The 23,184-nt window shown below is 46.2% G+C and overlaps 1 protein-coding gene across 4 annotated transcripts in view; it reads right to left on the reverse strand.

Moving 5' to 3' along the window:
- Graf (GTPase regulator associated with FAK) overlaps window positions 1-23,184 on the reverse strand; it is a 64,060-nt gene that overhangs the window by 37,035 nt on the left and 3,841 nt on the right. For 2 of the 4 annotated variants that reach the window (XM_055073811.2, XM_050182994.3), the window contains exons 3-12: window positions 19,017-19,078; window positions 10,895-10,966; window positions 10,017-10,118; window positions 6,432-6,542; window positions 6,296-6,338; window positions 5,584-5,645; window positions 4,226-4,300; window positions 1,841-1,910; window positions 653-750; window positions 419-456 (exon numbers count right to left, since the gene is read on the reverse strand). In XM_055073811.2, the coding sequence (XP_054929786.1) occupies window positions 419-456; window positions 653-750; window positions 1,841-1,910; window positions 4,226-4,300; window positions 5,584-5,645; window positions 6,296-6,338; window positions 6,432-6,542; window positions 10,017-10,118; window positions 10,895-10,966; window positions 19,017-19,078 (733 nt within the window). Of the gene's footprint in view, window positions 1-418; window positions 457-652; window positions 751-1,840; window positions 1,911-4,225; window positions 4,301-5,583; window positions 5,646-6,295; window positions 6,339-6,431; window positions 6,543-7,931; window positions 8,181-10,016; window positions 10,119-10,894; window positions 10,967-19,016; window positions 19,079-23,184 lie in introns of those variants that run through there. The other 2 variants (XM_050182995.3, XM_055073812.2) reach the window with 2 other exon arrangements.

Raw genomic sequence — 23,184 nt, forward strand, 5'->3', positions numbered from 1 at the left:
GTGAAGGCAAAAGTTGTTTGGTTCAGCTAATCTACTAGCTATGAATCTCCGATCATCGGTGGTACCTCTGAATTCTCAGACTTCAGGTCTGTTTGCACTAGATTACTTACAATAAGGGTTAATACATGCACATCAAACTGAAGCTACATGAATGACAATCAAAGCAAAAGAATATCCTAAACACAACAAAGCCAGTAAAAACACTATGTGCTTTATATATTTTTTATATTATGTACTTTAAACATTTCTTTTGATTATAATTAAAATGTTACTGCTGTCATAAATAAAGGTTTCAAGTGAACTGCAAATAAAGTGCAGCTACAGAAATGCAAACTAAGGCATCTGGTGTAACTATTATAGATAAATCCCACATTAAAACAGATTATCCATGCTTGTTAAAAAAAGTTTAGTGTATTACCTGATGCATTCTTTGAGGCAGAAGGTGTCTGTTGTTGTCTGAAACACCACACAAAGTACAAGGTGAACACAATGTAAAGGTCGGCATGCAAACAAGGATGCTAGATAATATAAACCACAGGGTGCAGCATCTTTGAGCCAATTACAGCTGCAACTTACCAGTTCAACAAATTCAGTGGCTCAAGAAAAAAACAATAACATACACGCGGCAAAAATGAAGCCGGCGAGCACTTACAATTTTGCCCACTGTCTGGGAGTACGGTATCATGGTGAACTTGCGGTTTTCCTTCTGGTATTGACAGTAGTGCTTGTTCCATATTGTTGTAATGTGTCCTGCATCAAAAAAGATAACAGCCCTTTTTATTTGAAACCACGTGACTGAAGATTCTTCAAAATGTCCGAGTATGTATTAACAGAAATTATAAATTAACACTCCTTTCTTTTTGTGTCATATTAAATTGTATACATTTGCCCTTTCAAGTTGCTCCTATACACATGCTGCATTTTTCAATGTGTGTTTTTCATTAGGTATACTTGTTGATTTCTTGATCTCACTAACTCCACCAGATTTTATGCCAGCCGCAATGAAATTCCCTTCCCTTCGTAGAAATTTTGTTACACTAAGAAACCACCGGCTTTGTTTTTCATGTATCACATGTCTTGCTTCTCTTTTCTGTTACTTAATTTCAGACAGAACATTATGCAGGAGAAAGGACCAAGAAAGATATTGTTAATACATTAGGTATATTCAATTTTTTAAACTATATTTTATCAAATGAAGCCATGCAAGTCAAATGTTCATTAAAATTCTGCTAATGCTTGTCTTGGGATAGTTTCCATGTAAACACACTACCTCCCTGCTGTAGTGAGGTATTTTGTAATTTTCACATTTCAGCAGCACTTTCAAAGAGCTTAATTAGCGTAAACCATAGGTGTAAAGCACTAGCAAGGAACAATTAGAAGGTGGCTGTTTTGTAAATGGCATTTTATCCACAGTGTTGAAATTAAGAATAACTGCATACACCCGTGTGTAAGCCATACCTTTCTTTTTTGATGTTTTGCATGTAAATTAACACTACTAGACGTTTTATTAACTGCTGAATAAAAATGGCAATTCAATACTAGTGTCCAGGTCTACAAATTATCAAGCTGTGCAACTAATAATTATAAAGCTAATACAGCTTGCATCTTACCACTAAATGTTAGTGGCATCCTTTCCTTTTCTATGACTCATTCCACCATTCTCACTTTTGAGTATCTTTTTGTCAGCCTCCAAGTCTAAAGCCTGGGCAAAAGTACAGGTAAAATGCTGCTGTCAATACATACATGTAACGACATAAGCAGTAAACCCGGTGGTACCCATCATAGTAACAGTGGTATTGCCTTGGAAGCCACCCAAGTGCAGACTTGACAAAGGACTCACTTTTTTCCATGAGGAAGAGGTAACCTTGCCTAGTATACATTTTGTTTAGGCAACCAGAGTCTTGGGGCTTCTGAGGGAGGGATCAGGAGGGTTCCACATGGCAGGCCAAGTGCGTGAGCCAAAAAGAACAAAAGAAAAAGAACACATGCACACACAAACACACACACCGAGGTAGTATTTGTGCATACCACCCCTAGCATACATTCACATGCATGGCAGCAGCTGTACAGGCACATACACAAGCATAATGCAAATTAAGAGGGCTTGGCTGCTATTTAGGTCCACTGCAGGGCAAAGGCCTTTCCCTGTGGTATTCGATCCCGCCTGCCCTGCATAAACTGAACCGATTTTACTCCTGCAAATTTCCCAGCCTCATCGCTCCATCTAACTACCTGACAACCTTGACATAGTAGTATCGTAAATGGGCAAGTTGGTACTGATTAGTGTTTGAAGGGTAGCACTGAAATCTACACAAGATGAAAGGAAGACACAAAACAACATTGTGCCATTCTGTATTTTACTTTTGTCCCACGTAGGTTTTCACGCAACTCTTCAAACATCGACTTTGACTATGTTTCCCTTAGTTTAGTAGTGATTGTGTTGCTCTCTACACCTCTGGTTATCTGTTCCTTGCATTAAATGAGTTGCCCAACTCTGTTTCTTTTTAATTTCAAGTAAATATCACTCGTGCTTGAAGTTCCGTCTCATACCACCTCTTTTATATACCTTAAACACTGCCTTTCCACTGCTCAGTACACGATTCCTTCAAAGTTTGTTGGCCTTAAGGTTTCAGCCACATTTGTTGGTACTGGCAGAATATGGTGATTATATGGTTTCTTTTTCTTGAAGGATATTGGTAATATGCTATTTGCAACTTTGGAGTTCCTGCCCAAATGTCCACCAATTATTTTTATTCTTCAAAGATCCCCTGCGCCAATTGGTCGAGATAAACATACTTTTTCACTGCTCCATGAGTCTGAATATCAACCGTAGCCCAACCAAGAGGCTGCATTATGAGCCTGCCCTACTGAATACTGACAATGAGGATGCCACAAAGTGAAAGCAACATAGAGGAGCAGGTGCCACAGCTCTAAAGCATGTCACACAGACTGACCAAAACAAAAAATCAGGCATATATGCTTATATAAAACTTAGTGCTTTCACCTTTGTTTGTGCTTACTTAAGGTAATTCTGTTCACTGTAACAAATAAAATGGCAGAATGAGTTGAATTTTTTTCTGCACTTTGAAAGCAATGTGCTGGACTGTTGAGCACTTTTTTAGTGAATGAAGCCAAAAGAGACAAAAGCTACCTTATGACAATTTTGCAACACTGCAATTAAAATGGGACAGTTTTGCCTCCATCGGCATATCTTTATCATTCAGCAGTACAATTAATCAAGCAGGAAAGAGGCTAACTGATCTGTTTTGTTTTCAGAAGACACGCAGTAAACATTGTAAATAACAATAACAGAAATGCAATATTCTTAAAACAATGCAGTGGATAACAAAAGAAAGAAAAAAAAAAAGCCTGCGCAATATTGAACAGTCACGAGCATGCAAAATTAAGAACAAGCAAAATATTGCAAAAGTAATAAAAGTAAAAGTAACGAAAAGCTTTGCATGAGGTGAAATGTGTTTGAACAAATGAAAATGAATCACAAAATGCAAAAATGTAATAAATGATGAAGAATGCAGTGGTAAACATCACATATACATGGTGCAAAGAGACAATTCTAAGTTGTGCAAGATTCTTAGTTGTGCAGGCAGTAAGCTTTCACTATGTTTTTACACATTCCCTTAAAATTTTAATTTTGATGTTCATCAATACAAACGTTCAGTAACAAACTGTCTGAGATAAAAAAAAGTCTAATGCAAGTGCAATATTATCTGGCAAAGAGATGATAAAGTGCAACTAGATAACAGCCAAAGCACAAGTGTTCTTCACTACAGTGTAAAAAGCCGCCAGAACCTGCAATTCATCCTCGGGGAGGTTGTTATGCAAACACAGTTTCTGTATCTTTCTGCCCAAAATTAAAATACAACGAAATCCACTGATCCTCAGTTTGTACAGAAGTCGCAGCCAGGTTATCTGACTAAATTATGAGAATATGATTAGATTCTTTTTCTGAATACACAGTGTCTACTTTGCTGCAACTGCTATATAATGAATGGCATTCACTGCATCCCTGTGGCATTCACTGTGAACCAAACAAGCATGACAAATGAAGGCAGGAAATGCCAGAAAATCATGATTTGATATGCAAGTTAAAAAACAAAAAGAATATAAAGTTGGCTCCAAACTCACACTTCATCAAGACAAACCACAAGGCCGTGCATCTAAAGTAATGTGCATGACATGGGATGGATGAAGCAGCGAGCATTACCGTTGTACGCACCTCCAACATTTTCTTCATCAAGTGTTCTGCTTCATTGTGTGTTGCTTCAAAGTTCTCCCTTGTCTGCAGTCACGCATGGGACAAGAACAAGTCGCATTAACATAGCTTCAATTAGTGGACAGAGAAATGAAAAATAAAGAGATATGTTACCAGACTTTCATACATGTATAAAGAAAATTTATCAAAGTTACGAGACTCTCTATGTGTTTGCATTCCAATCACCACATAGACAATCTGCAAAAATGACAATAATCACAGAGCCACACTAATTTGTTCTTTTCTGCATACCCTGCATGTAAGAGCGAGCAGGTGAAAATTCCATGCACACCTCACGTTATTGTTCCAACTTGTATGTCACGTTCCTGTGCAAACACAGATTCCATACACACAAGTTCGGACATCAAAGTATAATTTCCTTCTTTTATGCACTTCAGGGGATATTTACCACAAGTCTATGGTGATAGGGTTACTGAATTAAGCGTGAAGACGTAAGAAGGCTTGTACGTAACATCAGAGCAAACAGTTTTTTGCTTTTTTGCTGGTGACATCACTGATAATGAACAAAATACAGCCCCTTATGGATACAGGTTTGCCTGTATTGTGAGTAAAGATTAAAAAAAAAGCAAAGGTTCTGAGTGCTGCTAAGACATAAAAAGCAAACTGATTAAATGCAGGTAGAATTCTTAATTCTAGATCATTTGCTCTATCCAATTATTTTACCTAGATCCAAGTTCATGTGGGTCTTCTCATAAGCAGTAGAAATAACAGTGCCCATGTGAGCCCCAACTTGCATGCTTGGTTATCTCACCAGGAATACTTCTTGTGCTAGTTGGTGAAACAAAGTGCTTGTCCTGTCTACTTTGCCTGGATATGTGTGTTAATTTGCATCTCTCTTGCAGCAATTGGTTACCCTAAATAACGCACGCTGGTGCTTTGAAGTCAATAAAGTATTTTGATTTTGTCGGCACTGATGCGAGTCTGATTTGGCCATCTAGGGTCGCCTATTTCTTCCAAGTATCTGTGTTGCATTGTAGCATTTGACTGTATGAAATAATGTTAATGTGGAGTGAAATTCAACAATGAAAGTCCCCAAAGTTTGAGTAGAGAGACATTTTTTTCTTTCACTCATATTTTGGAATTTTATATTGACTTGTGCTTTCTTACACCCTACTTTCAGTATTCTGTGCTTTTGTAGGTGAAATGCAGTTACTATAGAACTGGCAATAGAACTCCATCAATCCTTCAATGTAATATTACACCTAATACTACATTAAACTACTTTTTTTTTGCCTGGTTAAATTGGCCCTTGGCATGTCGTGAAACAAAGAGTGTCAGTGCTAGCTCACCTTCTGAAGCCGAACCTGCAGGTCTGTGTTGAAGCTGTTGAACTCCTTGGCTACCTCATGGCCTGAAGTGGGTCAGTGATAAACCAAACAGATGAATCTACTTTGACATTAAAGGCACTCAAAGAGATACAGTTTGTACAACATTCCCTTGTTATGTTGTTAATAAGTATGTGTAAACATGACCAAAGTAAGGAGCCGGAAATATTTCCTGCTATAAGGCACATCACCTTTAGCAATGTACTACTCCTTTTCGTTGGGTGTTGAGGTGTTTGTAGTGAAAAAGACAACTTTTACCTTTCCAATGGCTGCTTCGCAAACACAAATTTATAAAATCTAAATTTTAGAGTCCACAATGAGCTTTTGATTATTACCAATAATATAGGTGAAAAACGAACTAGAATAAAAGGAAACCTGATAAATGCCACTAAAAGAGACACAATAACAGCCTGCATCAAATGAAGGAGGATGGGGGGAAGAATAGAAAATGGGAGTTTGATCATCGTGCCATTAAATTAAAAGCACATATTGGTGACTGCATCCAGACACAAAAGCTGCAACAGGACTCAACTAGGAGCAGCAAAATGTCATACAAGAATTTTCAAAGCAACTTTGCATTGCTTGAGAACTGCCCTAAACACTGATGTCCTTATTTTAGCACCAAATTAAAGATACAAATTAAAGTTATTTAAACCAAGAACAATGTAGTACAGACCTTGGTGATAGAAGGTCAGCCAGCCGTACATAAACCTCAGTATCTGCCAATTAAGAGAAGAATAAACAATCGGTACCCGAGCATTAACATGTGGACTACAACATGCATGAAACGTAAACAGTCATGACTAACTGACCGTTTCGACGAATTCGGTCTTCTTGCGTTCTTGAACTTTCTGAAGGAGCAGTACATATTCTAGTGATGCTTTGAAGAAGTGGATCTTCTCCATTTCAAGCACCGCAAATACCTGCCAGATTAGGAATACAACATAAAAGCAACATCATCCACTGCAAGCAAAACTGTTCTGTTCACAGGCTAAAGAGTGCCACGAGAGAAAGTAAACTTGGCACCTTGTTTATTGTAACCGACTTGGTGCCATAAGTTCGATGTCACTGTGTATATCCTTATGCGACAGTACACCCCTTTAGCAACGAAATTAGTATTTCCTTAAGAAATCTTCAGCTATTAAATTTCAGACGCACGGTGAATCCCCGCCGCACGTATGTTTCAGCATTTCGAGCAATTCCGAAACGTCAACGGCGAGGCCGTGGTCTGAGAAACGTCAGGTTGCGCTCCTTAAAGGCATACGCAGGCACCGTTCGGTGACCAGAGACCCTTATCCAGCAGACAACACGCGACTCCAGCGAAGGCTAAACAAAGATTCGTCATCCCGACCAAAAGCGAGGCGGAGCGCTGCCCTTCCGACGCTAGATGTCAAGGCCACGAAAACGTGGGTGCGGGGAAGGACTCGCAATCCACAGGCGTCGCGTTAATTACAGCCTCTAAAGAGCCAACGCACAGCAAACACGACGGCAGATCACACACACAAAAAGAAGATAAAATTAAAAAGGCCCGCTGCCGCCCGTATTAGACGCGTTAATCAACAAAACGCGCGAAAGGACGACGCTCCAAAAATGGAAGCTCTACGCAGGTCGCCCTGCTCCCCTTTCACAGCTGCGACGGCACGCGAGCGTCGAACGGCCGCCACCCACTTACCTTCGCCGCGCAATCGCAGAGGCCGACGCCATGCGACGGCGGCAGATCGCGGGCCTCCGCCACGCCATCGCGAGAGAGCGCGAACGCGCGTGCGGGGTTTCGCCCCGCCGAAGCTTACTTTCCCGCCTGACGCGGGAGCGATGCGGGGAACACGGCCTTCATCATTCGGTCCTCGCTCGAAACGGAAACGTTTATCTTTTTTTTTGTGTTGCTTAATTTTTTTTTCCTTTACCCGACGCGTTACGCTAAACGACCGCTACGCGGAGAGGCAGTCGAAAGCGCTCCGACGCTACCCTCGAACGACGTCGGCGGTGGCGACGCCGCCGCCGCGCAAAATCGAAACCGCCGGCGCGACGAAGGCCGGTCGGCGGCGCTGACGTTGGCGCTTTTCCTTCGCACGTTCTTCCTCTCGCCAAAAGTGGACACACACGGGCGACAACGTTGCTACAAAACACGTGCTTGTTATCGGCGTGTTCTAAAGACAAACAGGCCGACAGTAATGCTTAGGCTCGCATATGCTTAGGCTGCAGTCAGTAAAGCGCACTTTTCGATACAGCGTTCACGGTTGATTTATCCAAGTTTTCACCGACGAGGAATGACCGCAATGAAAACGTTTATAGGGCTGAGCGCTTTCACGCACCTGTTTCGCCACTTGCCACGTATACAAACAAGATGCGTCGTTTAGTTCCCCGAGGACAACGGGGAAACCTGCAACGGGCTCCGTGGAACGCATGGAACCACGGGAAAGAAATGTACGGAACCGGAACAAATGATACTTTCTTTTCCGAAAGTTCGTATTATAGCGTCTCCCGGGCTTCGTAGGTTCAGGTGCCTCATTATAGAAAACCAAGACTGTGGTGTGCACGTTCGAATAAAGTACGACGTTGCCTTACAACGAAGCGCTCAGACCCCCCCCCCCCCCCCCCCGCTACCCCCCGCCGCCAACAGTATTCCCAAAGCCCCACACAAAATCACATACCGGGAAAAAAATAAAAAGAATTGTGGCAAACTGTGTGTTTAGTCGGATGCGAATAGCTGGTTGTCGCTGGAAACACTGGCGCACGATAGGTCACTTTTTCTAATATAGTTCCAAAGGAGTAAAGTTACCCACGTCACTGCGCCGTCGTTACGAGCTGCGAAGAGTAAATCCTAGATCAGCTGTGTACTGAACAACGGCGACCCGTCTCAACGACCATGTTTATACTGGTCGACCCTGTTCGATGACGCCCTGTTTGCATAAAAAAAAAAAGAGAGAGAAAGCAACGGTACGCAGCCTGTCGTAATGGGAAGGAAGCGCGTCTGATAATGGTGATTTTCGCTGCGTATGGTCTACAGACAGCAGGCCTAACAGGATTCCCGAGGCAATTACGACTTCGGGACCTCGCACACCGCGTGCGCGGAGGGCGTGTTAGCTTGGCTGACGCGACACTCCCGGGGGGGGGGGGGGGGGGGGAGGTTCGACGCACGGCTCGCGGGGCCACACAAGGAATATAAACGAAAATAACAACGGCGCGAAGACGAAACGACTGGGGGGAACGGGGGAGACACCGCGCTCCAAGCGTGCTTCGTTTCACGGACTTGTCCTCCGGACACAATTTCGACACAAGTGGCAAAGGCCTGCCGCAGCTTGTAGACCGTATCAAACGGCAGGAGTCATACTTTATGTATATACACTTCAGGGTGTTCACTTAAGTTTTACGGAATCTTTAAACATAGCCTGTTGAAGATAACATTTAGAGCTTGAGCTGGATTATTTATAGAGATGCGGACAAAATCGAAACACCTATTCTACTAATTAGAAAAAGAAACATTAATTGCATTCTTATTAACTACTTGATGGCACACATTGCAATTTAGGAATTGTAGTCAGTGAGCTTGCAAGGCGAATCCACTTGGAATGAATTTCTAGAATGACGCCAGTTAGGAGATATGCGCCATCAAACTCGCGGTAAAAATGCGCTGTTGTTCTACTAAACATTTTACCAAAACGCTTTCTTGTGCATTGAAGAACGGAAGTAACTGGAACGCTTATGTATTATTATAAAATAGTCGGAACTGGTGTGATTCTGGAAATAAATTTCAAGTGGATACGCCTTGATAACTCGCCGCTACAATTCGTAAACTGCGATACGCGCCGCAAGAAAATTAATTAGGAAGTTAATCAGCGGATTTTCGTTAGTTAGTAGAGTATGTGTTTCGATTTCTCGTGCTAGTATAATGTCCGCCTCTTCGAATAATAAAATAAGCTCAAGGACAAGGATTACGCCACCTGCCACAGACGATTTTGAAAGAATTCCACAAAGCTTATGAAAACGATCACCCCGTATACAGACTGTTCCGCTACATATAGCAAAAAAGTTTTTCCGCTGAGCGGCGGATCGGGTCACCGCGCGGTCCGCGTGTACACGGAGCGTCTGGTGCGCAAAGGCTCGCTCTATAGGCAGAGACCACGCTCCGCCACACTCCTCGTTAGGACACAGTATACTGCCGCTGTCGGACGCGTGAACGTTTGAACGAGCAGAGCCGTTATCCGTATCGCCGCCATCGACACTCTACGGAAGCTCCACAGACTACAGTAGGTTCTCGGACCTCAGTGCACACAGGTTCTGTTACCCCGCGTGGTCCGCGAATTCCCAGGGTTACGCGACGTCCGCTATACACAGCGTGCTCGTGGTGCATGCACTTCCACGGCGGTGCGTGGTGTCCGTACACGCGTGACACTCGCCTCTTTCTGGTGCGCATCGCCCTTCTTGACGGAGAGTCCCAGGTACCGCTCCAGCGATTGGCAGTAGCGGGCGGTCTCCTTGTCGAACTTCTTCTTGCGCTCCTGCACGCGAAAAAAAAAAAAAAAAGGGGCGAAGCGCGCGTCAGAGGAGACCCACGCAATACAGCGAACTTCATTCAATCGTCTGTGTAACTGCTGGTGCCGACTATATACTGCCTTCACCATACTGCAATGCGCAGCTTGAAAGCGAGTTGCAGAGAACGCACGCTGCCAGTCGCGAAGGAAAGCAGACGCGTTGCAGGTTCAGGCGAGAGCTGAACTGAAGACACGGAACAAAACGAGGAGACACTATACGAGAACGTGTCCCTTTTGTCTCGTACCCTATAATGTCGGATGTTCTAAATAAGCCTTAGCCACGAATCAAGCTCAGACGAATTCCATTCCGGCCTTGCAGGTCCACGAACTACAGACGCCGGGTTGTATATAGCGTGTGCGGCGTACGAAGGTCAAATACAACCGGTACAAACGAAATAATAGAACGTGCACAGCCGTGTATATAGCTGGGAAAGTGTTGCAGAGTTCTGCGCGAAGAGCATTAACCCGAGATTCCCGACATGGGTTCTCTTTGCATTCTCTGGCGGCGACGACGTGCAGTGTGTTGTTGCAGCGCGTCTTGCCGCCAAATACGCGGCCAACGCGTGATGATAGGCGAACCTGCGACCTCGACGTGAGCACCGCTGCGCATCACTATGGCGCATTAGCTACACCCCCCCCCCCCTCCTCCTCCCTCCTCGCAGAGTAGACGTCCTGCGCTCTTCAGCCCGCGCGTACAGCGAAGTTGCAGCGCAATGCGCGCACAGTGCCCATGCCACACTCACCTTGGCCTCACCGATGTTGTCCTTGCGAAACCGCTCGATGGGCTCGATGAACGTCTTGTGGGCGTTCTCCAACTGCGGCGGTGGTATAGACGCGCGCATGAGCGTGGCTGGTTGGCATTCGTAGAGCAAAAGCAACTAACCCTTTTTAAGGCGACAATGAGGATAAATACGAAGTCGGAGTAGATATGGGTAGGTTATCAAATAACTCAGCTTAACCTCAAGCCCGGTAATAGCGCGGGTGGCGACTCCATAATGAAAATTTCTGTGACGTAACGAATCTGCGTTTGCTCGAGGCTAGTGGAGTGTTCACTAAAACTGATGAGGGCACACGCGCACACAAACAAAATACTTAACCTACAAGTTCGCACCGATTCCGGCGCGAAATTTGAGAAAGGCGAATTCGGACTTCATTTTCCCGGCTAAAAATAAAATAAAGAAACCTTTTCTTTCTTCTTTTAGTCGCCAAAGGATGCACCATTACATGTTTTTCAACTCGTCGTTGGCCTTCAGCATTTCTTTACACATGCGCCTCCAAAATAATCTTCATAAAGGTGTCCACAGTAGAAGATTCCCTAAACGCTAAGAGATGTCGAGTTTTTCTTCGACAACGAAAACCGCTTGCAGTATAGGGCGGTTGTCAAGACCACATCGTTTGTGTACGTCGACGCATAAATAATTACATCGCACGACTTCAGGCGTGGAAGTATTGTACGCAGACCGAAGAAGACTAATATAGCACGAAGAGACAACGTAGGTACACAAAGGCGCACCAAACGCCTCTCATTTCCCGCCGTCTCTATGGGCTCTCTGGAGTCCACAAAGCGCCCTTCCCAAAGCTCACGCGCCTGCTGGCACGCTCATAAAACACGTTTACGGCAGCGCCATACGACAACGAAACTTACGACACCGGAAAGCCATATAGACGTGTCAAGTGAAAGAGACCGAATGTTTGCTGCAAAAGAAGTGCGAGGATAAGCGTATCACGACCCTCGGGTCACGCTTCAGTCAATCACGCTAGCCCTTCCGCGCGACGCGAACCTAAAGGAGTACTAACATGCTATTTTCGACTCTTTATTTCTTCTACGTTAAATGAATACTGAAACGCTTTTAACCTAAAAAGGAAAGCCACTGGCAAGTCCCATAGCGCCCTAAGTACTTTACTATAACGCTTGTTACTATATACGAACCAAAGGCTGAATTCACAAATAATTTCGTTGGCAAGTGCTATTTGCCATTGACCGACACGATCGGCTGGAATTTGTCCTTACGAACAGTTATCGAGTAACAGCCTTTCTTGCGAATACGAAGCCAGTTTCGGTACCCAGGATCGGTGAATTCCTCATGACGTCACGATTATGTCAATGACGCCAGGCCTGGCGCAACGAGACCAACTTTAGTACCAAATTAAAATATCAACGCTTCCCAGCATCCTCGCTTGATAAGCGAGATCCTAGTAAGTGCGATGCGGCATAGTTTCAACAGAAATATGTCGGTACTGATCATCTGACACATACAGGGTGTCCCACGCAACTTCTGCCAAAATTTAAAAGTATGCGAGTGCCACGTAGCTCAACAGAACCAAGGTAATGCCGTTTGCCGTCGCTTGGGGCAAGTCAGACAATTTTTTTTATTTCGCCTAATTATCTAACTAGTTATTAATTAAAATTCGCAAATATTCGGAGCGAAATTCCCGGTCCACCTTCCTGTTGTTCAATACGCGCTACATAAATTTTTTTCCAAACGTTCAACGAAGCCCGCAAGTCAGGCGAAAAGTGCCGCGCGGCACTTTCTTCGTGTTTTGCGGGCCCGACGAAGAACTGTCGGCGTTCGCCGGCGCCCAATAAAATCATCAATAGATTCAGGTCGACGTTTACTGTCCGTCCAACTCGGACCGCTGTATACGCAAATAAAAAAAAAAGGGGGGGGGGGGGGTCTACCCTGGATACCGTCAAATTCCACGTATCGCTATCGCAATAAAACAACTGAAACATTTAGGTGACTATCTGGTGCACCAACAACAATGACATCAATCAAACATGGGAGCAGTACGTCGTCACATGCACGCAGAGTACCGTGGTCGGTAAAGGACCAAAATGTTTGCTGTGGCATCGCACGCCGCCTTATATTAATCCAAGCACGGTGACTAGGCAAATAATACAACACTTTACTTAAACTGATAAAGCAGTTTCATAAGCGCGCCTCAAGGCAAAGCACCCTTATTGAAGGACTGGAACACGTCGAGCGGAAGTTTGCTGTCCCACGCGTTCGATCAGCAAAGGGTGCCTCAGCGCTGCAATTCACTTGACTCACCTGCACCAGAATCTCCAGTATGGCGGTTTTCTGAAGTGTGCAGCACAGATTTTTTTTTTTTTTACTCCTTTTACTAGAAGGAAATCTGGCGTAGCAGTCGGACAACCACAATGGGAAATGATGGGTCTCACACGGTCTATAGTGATACAAGTCGGCAGGACTTCGTTGAGAAAGTAAAGTGCGGCTTGTTTTATTGTTCTTTGCGGTTCAGGTGCGAATTACGTGCTAGTCGCATGTTTCTCCAAAGCCGTGGAGATCTACGTTGACAACTACTTCATTCTCGTATGCCAATCTCGACTGTGTAGATCAGTCTCGACCTAAGTCCGCGTGTCGCTAGATTTTGATGACTTCCGAACAATGAAGTTCACCAAGGGTGACTATCTTCGTCAATTTATGGCGTTTCCTTTACATGTAATATGTCGAAAACAATATGATGGTACAAATTAGAAGGAAACTGAGGCTAATCATTACTATGCCGGAAATTTGATGCGACAATCAATCAATCAATCAATCAATCAATCAATCAATCAATCAATCAATCAATCAATCAATCAATCAATTTTATTGTTCTTAGACATCATGACAATTACAAAGGAAATGTATTACAGAAGGAGGTCCCAAAGTAAAAACTGTCAGGGGGGCAAGTCCCCCTGGCAGGGAAGATACTTAAGCAATAAAAGTTTACAGAGGGAAACAGAGAGGTTCTTCGAGGCCAAAGAGACGAAGTTTTGAGAAACGCGTGCACGAACCAAGCGCTGTACCGGAGGGGTGTGCACGGACAGTATGACACCTCATTTCCTTCTACTAATTCTGCTACGAAACTCTGTGGTGTACAGAATAGCACTTTTGACGTACTTCTTAGAAAACTTTTCTTCTTTTCTCTCAATATAAAGCTCGACTCGAGAAAACCAGTGCCGAATCAACCGTGAGACGCACGAGCCGCGGAACGCCGACATCGCCGCAAACAGAGGAAAGCGTGAAGTACGAAACGCCCCGCGACACCGCCCGACAAAGAACCGCCGTGCTAGCGGCTGCGGTGTTGCGCTGCCAAGCACGAGGTCGCGGGTTCAATTCCTGACCTCATTCCGGGCGCATTCCGATGGAGGCGGAACGCAAAAGAACGCTGGTGTACCGTGCATTGGGTGCACGTTAGAGAACGGCAGGAGGTCAAAATTATAATCCACAGTGCTCTACTACTACGTGCCTCATAATCAGATCGTGGTTTCGGCCCGTACAACCTTTTATTTTATTTTTTTGTTTTATTTTTTAAGCGCCTACCGTAGCTGCGTTGCGGTCCGACGTACGATAGTTCGACGCAGGCTGCCACGACACACGCGCCCTCGTTATAGTATACTGCCACTATGTGCAGCGAGAGCACCGACACCCGCGCATCGAGGCAGCCAAGTTAGACGGGGGCGGATTCGTACTAATCCACAACCCCTCCGACCAAATTTGACCGGAGACGCAGTGGGCGGGCGTAGCCTCGAGGGCGTCGCGGAAACATACAGCAGCAGCCACGTAAGCGCACTGGTGCGAGCACTGTACGCGTCAGAAAGCGTGTCATTCGCGGCAGGTTTGCCGATAAGAGTGACCGCACCCCGTGTCGTGGGTCGCCCGTACGCCCATGGCACCACACCCGGCGTGTCTCCTGCGGTTGCACACCATCTCATCAGCGCCGTCCGATGTGCGAGCGCATGATGTTCGAACCGTAGCCGCACAGTTTTACACACACACACACACACACACACACACACACACACACACACACACACACACACACACACACACACACACACACGCACACACACACACACACACACACACACACACACACACACACACACGCGTAAATAATATTCGATGTCGCAAGTCATATACACTGACGTGTTCTAGACGTCGACTGCGCTTGTACCGAGACGCCGTACGGACCTCCGAAATTTCAACGCCACGGGCGTTTATGCCATTTCTACTCAATATCCGCAGGCGGACGCTGAGACTTGGATATATGAAAAAACAATACTATGCGATTGCGCTCTGAAGCAAAATGCTATGGGCATAAAGCCACTGCGGCAGGTAGGCTGGCACATACTGTGCACTGAAGTAAAATAGCAAGCGGGTCATGATTAACGAGAGCGGACGTTCGCTATGCCAGAATAAAGAAGGCGCAGCAGTGACAGAAACAGCAGCTGATGCCACCTTCGGATTCCTCAAGCATGGCGCTGCGACGCCACAGCCTGCGCCTATACGTACGGCTGGCCAAGGTTAATTAACCGGCAAATACTGAACAGGAAATTACACTGCATTAGAAAAGAAAAGTGTTAAATAAATCTTGCAGACATTATTTTTCACAAGAACGATCAGAGCCCACAGAAAGACCGCCATAATCTAGAGATATATACGTAGTCACAAAATGACGTCGTCGCTTTCACTGCCTGCTAAACGACTAACGTGAAGTTAAAAGAGAGATACTTAGCAATTGAATGCATCTAGTAACGCCTCTCCACGTTCCGAAGTTCCAATGAACCCTTCAGTGCCGCAAAATACGCACAGGTTGCACATTTGAGCACCACTAAGCGTGCATGTTGGGCTATAGTAAAAACAATAATGGGCCACTCTCACCCGGCCGCTATTTATCATGTTATTCGGCGACAAGCGTATTGCAATATTTCTGCAAATTGCTACCTTCGACGGTGACAAACCCTCCTATGTCGCCTCCTGACACGTGTGTCAACAACAGATATGTCAGAAACGTTTTGGTAGCAGAGTACGTAAGCATACCACACAATTGTGTTCACTGTACAAGTTACTGTCGGAGTATTACAAGCGTATAAAAATGCCGATAGTAGACGTTCCTTCGTGACACCTGTGTTACACCATGCGTCAGGCCATAGGCGCTTCCGGCAGTGCTGGCTAACCTCCCTACTTTCACTTATTTTATCTCTCCCTCTCTACTCGCGTATAGTATGCTGATAAGTGTCCTTACTTCCTGCTTTGAACATGACACAGTGGTGACGTGTTCACATGCTACAGCTGTTAGAAGCCGGTGATGGCTGGTTCGGTGTTGCTTACCACTTTCAAATTCGAAAAACAAAATCCAAGCTTAATTCATCGGTTAGTGTCCTAGATAAACAAATATGAGCCTATGTGGGCAAGAGCAGCGCGGCCACTTCTTGAGTGAGACAAATGCTAAACATTCAACGAGTTACCAACGTCGGGACAGCGTCACAATATAAAAGTACAACGTGGGACATTCGGGCATACGAAGGAGAAAGAGTTTAAGTAAAAAAAAAAGAAAACATTCTCCTCTATTTATTTATTTTCACCCAAATGAAGAGAGAGAGAGAGAGACAGAGAGAGAGTAGGAGGGAGGGGGAAGGCGAGGCATGCTCAACGCTCTGCAAAGCCAGGTCTCCGCAGAGTTCAAAGTTCGTTCCCCCGGTTCCGCCAAGAAATATTTCCACACCGTACGTCGAGAGGTGCGATCGCAGGATTTTCGGAGGATTTCACCGAAGGCTACATACAGCGTGGCCACTGAACGTCTCCACAGCATAGCCCAATCGATTCCCAAGATCTCGGGAGCGATCATGCGTGATCATCCCAACGCAAAAATCCAGCGTAGTAACGGGCCACGCATACCTCGCAACGTCCTGCGCGCAACCGAGAGCTGGTCGACTCGAATGCACGACCCCCACCACTTCGAAGCCCACCGACGCGCGGTATATGGAGAGACGGCGCAAACGAAATGCGCGCGTCGCCGCGAAAGCGTATCCGTAATGATTTTGAAGGTATCCGGTGCCGCCGACGCTTATGCACTTCTAATCGAAAACAGTTCTACAGCGTTTCTCGCGTGGGAGACGCGAAGGCAGCCTATACGCCACCGACCCGACAGTTGCACCGAACTCGGGAGAGACTCCCGAGAGCGCAGCGCGGTGACGAGCGAGTGGGAAGCGCAGATACGGCGCGGCGCAGAAAAAGAAAGGAAAAAAAAAAAAAAAAAGCCGGCTGGTCGTCGGCGCTCGTGCCCTTGGCACCCGCGCGCTCTTTTTCCCCGCATCGGTCGCGAAGGAAATGGGACAGGAACTGGCACAACTGAATCTAGCTTTCGAGCGAATCGGGCCGTTTGGTACACATGCGAATGTCTGGTTTCCGTTAGCCGCGACCAGCGGTAGTGAGACGCGCGGTCGACTGCGACCTTACGGGGCCTTTCATTCGTTCTTTTTTTTTCTCTTTAGCACTGGCCTGCTCAGTCCTGCACACGGGCAAGCGGAGTAAGATAAACAAAAACAGCGAGCGCGAACTCCGCTCCGGCCGCGGCTATAAACGTATACGAGTGCCGAGGCACAGCGTCGACGCTGCGCGCACGATAAACAAAACGAGAAACACGCGGCTACAGGGTCCCGGGAATGCACGGTTCTGCAAATGGACGCGGTATACAGAGAAGACCAACGGCAAAGAATCCGAGTCCACGACGCGGAGGCGAGAAGACTGCTACATCGAGAATCATGCTATAGGGGAGCCAATGAGCTGAAACTAACGGACCCCCCCCCCCCCCCCCCCCAACCTGTCACATACATCATCGCACATAGTTTCGCACAATGCGCGCGGAGAGTTGAATGACATCGCAGCACGAACGAATTTTGAAGGCTAGCGCTTTCTTTTGCAAGTTACAAGAAACTAAACACATGTCGCATTTAGACCCGTACTTTGGCTATGGATCTAAAATATTGCGCGAGAGCGAGAGAGAGTCAACTTTTATCGATGCCAGTATTTTCCCCCCTGGATAATGTGAATAACGAATGAATGAAATTCATGTTCTTGCGACCCTCAATTACCGACTCGTGTAAAAGATCCACATGGATCGACGAGGGCGGCGCCACGCAGTCTTTCTCTCTCCCTTCTCGCGCGAGCATCTGTTCCTCGTCCACCGTCCCCACTCGACCCACCGTTTACAAGACGAACGCAACAGGGGCCATCGCACCGAGAGCGGACGCTGGTGCTCTCCCGAGGTACGCAACCCGAAGCAGCAGTCTCGCGCAAGCAAATCACTGCGCGGCTCGACGAAGCAGCATGTAAGAGACGACCGAGCGAGCCGGAGCGAGCGCCGAAACGTCGCGATGGTCTGTTCTCATGCGACAGTCTTCTGCGTCATGACACGTACCCCGTTTGGGAAACGAAACCGAAACTAAATCTTAAAATTAATTAAGCTCCGCGGGTTTACGGGCCGAAACCAGGACACGATAACGGGGCACGCCGCAGTGATTAATTTATGCCACCTGGCGCTCTTTAACGTGCACCTCAGTACACGAGCGTTTTCTCCGTTTCGCCCCCCTATCGAAAGCGGCCGCCGTGGCAGGAATCGAAACCGGGACCTAGAACTCAGCTGCGCAACGCCGGTGAAACCGAAACTGGTACGCAGGAATGTTATCGTAGTAAGTTATTTAGGGCACTCTGAGGCACGCCACGATTTCTTTTTCTCTCTAAGGGTTTCAACGTTGTGAACCGTCAGTTAAATACATAAATAGAACAAACAAAAAAATAAAACATATACAATAAGAATAAAAAATGTCATGTGAGTACTCATTGACCACAAGGTTGCCGTCTGATACTGCTACCGTTTCTGAGAGGCGCTCTTAAGGACAATGACGGTCTAGCCGTTTTTGTAACCATAGAGAAACGAGCGGATAAGTCGGAGTGAAACAGAGTTGAGACAGATTCGTTGCATGTATTGCAGGCCGGTGCACTTTTCTATCTATACCAGCGCCTTCGCGTGGAGGCCCACATATAGTGAGGGGCTCGAGAAAGCAGCACGTACCATTCGGTCCCGCTCGTCTTCGATGGTCATCAGCAGTCGACCGAATTCCTTCAGCGAGCCGGCTGGAACGAAACAAAAGCGCACGTGTCAGACACACCGAGTCCGAAAGGGCGGCACTTCCTTGCCGACCAACTGCATAGCTAGCTGTCACCTTACATGGTTACTGGCGATGGCGGCTGCATCTGTATACGGTAAACCATAGAATGGCGCAGGAGATGCGTCAGCAACTCAGGTAATTGCGAGACTTCACAACCTCGCGCACCCCAGGCCAGCCGCAAACAGTTGTCTGCCGAGTTTAGGAGCGTCGGGGAGCAACAGCTCTTGAAACTGCTCTGAACCAAAAATAGTTCGCGAATCTGTCGAATTACGGCAAAATTTCGAATTCGCCACTCTGTGTAGCCCTGGCTGCGCGCTCTTCCGATTGGTCCACGCTGCCAACGCGGCAGAATGTGCCAGTGCCAGAAATGGCATTCCGGCCATGAATTTCAGCGGGCTAAGCGAAAGGATAGCACCCTAAATTTGCGCAGCGCTGAAGCGAACTGTGGTGAAGCGAACTGCGGGGAATGGGCGCGAGCAGCACGGTGTGCCCGCGGCGTTTCCACGGCAGCCCGTCGTGTGTGGAAGGCGCCCTCGACGTCGCCAGACTAACATACAGCGAATCGCCGCGGCGCAAGTAACGGAGGATGTCCCTCTAACTCATGCGCCGAACTACGAGAAAAACTTTTAAAAAAAGTCGTGACGGTTAGCACAGAGCACGGGCAACTGCACCCCGGCCACTGTGTATGTTTAGTGTACATTGAGATGCCTGACGCGCCGTCACGTCGCACGTGCATGCATGCGCCGCAGCTGTTCGTTGTCAGCATGCACACAGTTGTTGGCGAGTGCACTGCTGCAGTTCGGAGTAGTACACTGCATGCACCGAGCTTGCTTCCGACAACGCGTACGGTGGCTATAGTGTCGCCATGCACCGTCGCCGGCTTCGTGTCGGCCGGTACGCATAGGGAATAGTGTGACCTCATGCCGCTGGCTTTTTTTGGGTGAAATGTAGAGAAAACTAATTTATTTAAGTGGCACTTCTGGTCCTCCGCCCTGCGCTGCCAATTCGACGGGAATGCCTCGCCGGGAACGACCAATAAGGAATACGGATGGGTCGACACCGGCCGGACGCATCAGAAAGGATGCCGACTCTGCGTGTGCTGCTGACCATACAGATGAAAGCGGCACTTCGAAACCACGCAATTTTCTTTCTGTGGCAATGTGTAACCTAGCGAAGCCCTGTTTTCAGGACTAAAACTGCCTCTCCTGCGGAGATTGGCACGCGGTAAAATGACCTTGCATTGTAGAGACGCACAACTGCTGAAACACCTCGGTTACCAGCACGGCCAGCGCCGAAGCCAGTATAGATGGTCATAATGTGCGGCAACTTCTTTATGAGGAAGTAAACGCGTCAAATTTTTCTCGAAAAGGAACCTGATGGCCCCTCCACACTCCCACGAAGAAAGAATGATGATTAAGTGATGCGCTTGCCTTCATATTTTCTTGTGTGTATTTGCCTATTTCTTTCTCACTCTGATACACTGGTTAACAATATTTCGAAAATTCTTGTATGTTCACTACGATGTTCACTCCCATCAGGACTAATGCGCGGGAACGCGATATTCTTTGGGGAGTAGAGAACCCATGAAGAAATGGGGTCAAATAAAGGACGCAGTTGCAACCGCAAATGGTTAGCGCCGGCTGTCCCGTCGTTCTCACAGCGTGTACGTCATCGTTACAGCGTTTTCGCGTTGTTTGTCCTGCGGGGGGGGGGGGGGGGGGGGGAGAGGCAGCCTCGGTGACGAAGACCACAAAGAGCACGCGCGAGCCGGTGGTTGTGCACGCGTCCGAGTAGGAATATAAAGGCACGAGCGCGTCACCGGCAGATCTCGTTACATCGCATGTCGGCTGATCGGCGACGCCAACAAAGAGGCCGCCACGTTCGGGGACACAACACACAGGCAGCAAAATCGAGGGTCTCTACCGCACTCCCGGACGAAGATTGTGGCTTATCAGTTGTCGGTATCAAGTATTAAAGCCCCTATGGCCTATTCACAATGCGGAAACGTGCCGACCGACATCAACAAAACGAGCTTTTCTGCATGAGCTGCGGACAGTCGGTTGGCCCTCAAGTATACCGGTATACAGTCGACGCTTGCCGGTGGGGTGTCGGCTGCGAGCAATGTCTGCCAACTGTTCCGATCCGCCTCCACAGCCCTCGTAATTTGCCGTTGGGTGCAAATGCGGATCATTAGGAAGTGCCATTTTTCCTTGTCAGTCTCATGATTCGCAAAATAATAGTAAAGATGGTAATATACTGTATCTCTTTCATATTATTTTATGCTTGTTTTGATGCAGTGGTCCGGTATCACCGCGTTTCTGTAGACTGTTGTTATCGTACGTTTCTTTAAATAGCCGTGTTTGCGTCGCGTATCAGCATGCAAAGCTTTGTAGTACACACACACACACACACACACACACACACACACACACACATCACAAGAACATTGGGCAAAAAGGATGTCCTGCCTCCACCCGCCATGGCCCTGACTAACACTCTAGGTCTAGTACACATAAATACCCAAGATAGTGGTTACACTGATGGCCGTCATTATAGCACAACTGGTAGTGCAACGCATGCGTAATACAGTGGTTGTGGGCCTGGTTTCCACTGGCGACAAGTTATCGTTTCACCTACTTTCAATTTTCCTTTTCCGTATTATCTTTTACATTGCAATTTTAAGCACAGCTAAGTAACCCTGTGCGTTTCTTGGCTTTATTTCCCATTGGCTTTATAATACGCACAGATGTCGAAGTTGCCCCCTCTGCTTGCACACGCAAGATAGCATACACTTGTACGAAAAAAAAAAAATGCTTCAACTAAAGCTTCTACGGTCTGTTTCAGCATAGAACTGAATGTAAAACACAGGAATAAAATGCGACGATAGCTGCAGTAGTGTACAACACCAGCTAGTTAATAGAAGGCGTCTGAGATGGGACTGTGACGTCATTTAGGAAGGCTGGCCGTCTCATTGAAAACCGTGCTTTGGGGATTAACAAAAAAAGAAAAAAAAAAAAAAGGAAAAAGAAAAGCCCTGAATTCCACCTCCATTGCTCAATTAAAATGCTTACAATATCATTTTTTTCATGGTGACGTCACAGCATTTCTTTTTGAAATGATCAGGATATCGACCTTTGCACATTACATCACGGCTCAATGTGCACTGGCCTCCTGCTTTCGGGAAACCGAGGTTGTGATAAGGGCTTGGTTAGTTCATTATGCCAAGGTGAGCTACAGCGCAAAACAGTATTTTAGTTCGACTTGTCGAAGGAAATAATGACAGCTATTGAAAGTAGCGCCATGTGGGTCTTCTTGCGTTCTCATGGGTTTTCATGCTATAACTCGTCTTGTTGTCAGGAGGTCTTAAGCCCAGCAGGGGTCAAAGAGTGAACACCTGCCTCCTTTTGTGACATCACTGCGTCTTGGTACGTCAAGGAAATGATGTTGCCTGCTTTTATTCTTTTAAACTCATGCTTAATTAAGCTAAAGTAAGTAATAGTCGTTTGTTGGTGCCAATACCCATTGGAATAAGTCTGTATGCATGTGAAGCATATGCTGCATGTTTTTGTAAACCCAAAAGTTTGCTTTAGTAGCCCCCAAAATGCAAAATATCTTTTAAAATTAACCACAAAAACACCTCATATTTGTCCACCTTTACTTATCTAACAGATACAGCACACAGAATTGATATACGTACATGTTTAAGGTGATTCGTTATGGAAATCTGTTTCAAAATTTCTAAAAACTCTGTTTAATAATTTTGAAAAGTCTATTAATTTTCGGTAAATCATGTAAATATTTAGTTTAGAAGAACTTGTTGTTGGGCGAGTTGGTACATGTTAGCGAACATTGTTAAACTGCGCGAACAAACGGACCACAGAGACAGCATAGGACAAGGAAGGACTGCGCCCGTCCTTGTCTCATGCTGTCTCTGTGGTCCATTTGTTCGTGCAGTTTAACAATGTTCACTAACATGTAAATATTGGAGGCCATAAACCAAACTTTTTCTTTCAGCAGTCAGTGGTCTTAATTTTCTCCCAAATGCAATAAATTTAATTCAAGTCGGTTCAG

The sequence above is a fragment of the Dermacentor andersoni genome, chromosome 4 (assembly GCF_023375885.2).
Source record: "Dermacentor andersoni chromosome 4, qqDerAnde1_hic_scaffold, whole genome shotgun sequence".
Lineage (NCBI taxonomy): Eukaryota > Metazoa > Arthropoda > Arachnida > Ixodida > Ixodidae > Dermacentor > Dermacentor andersoni.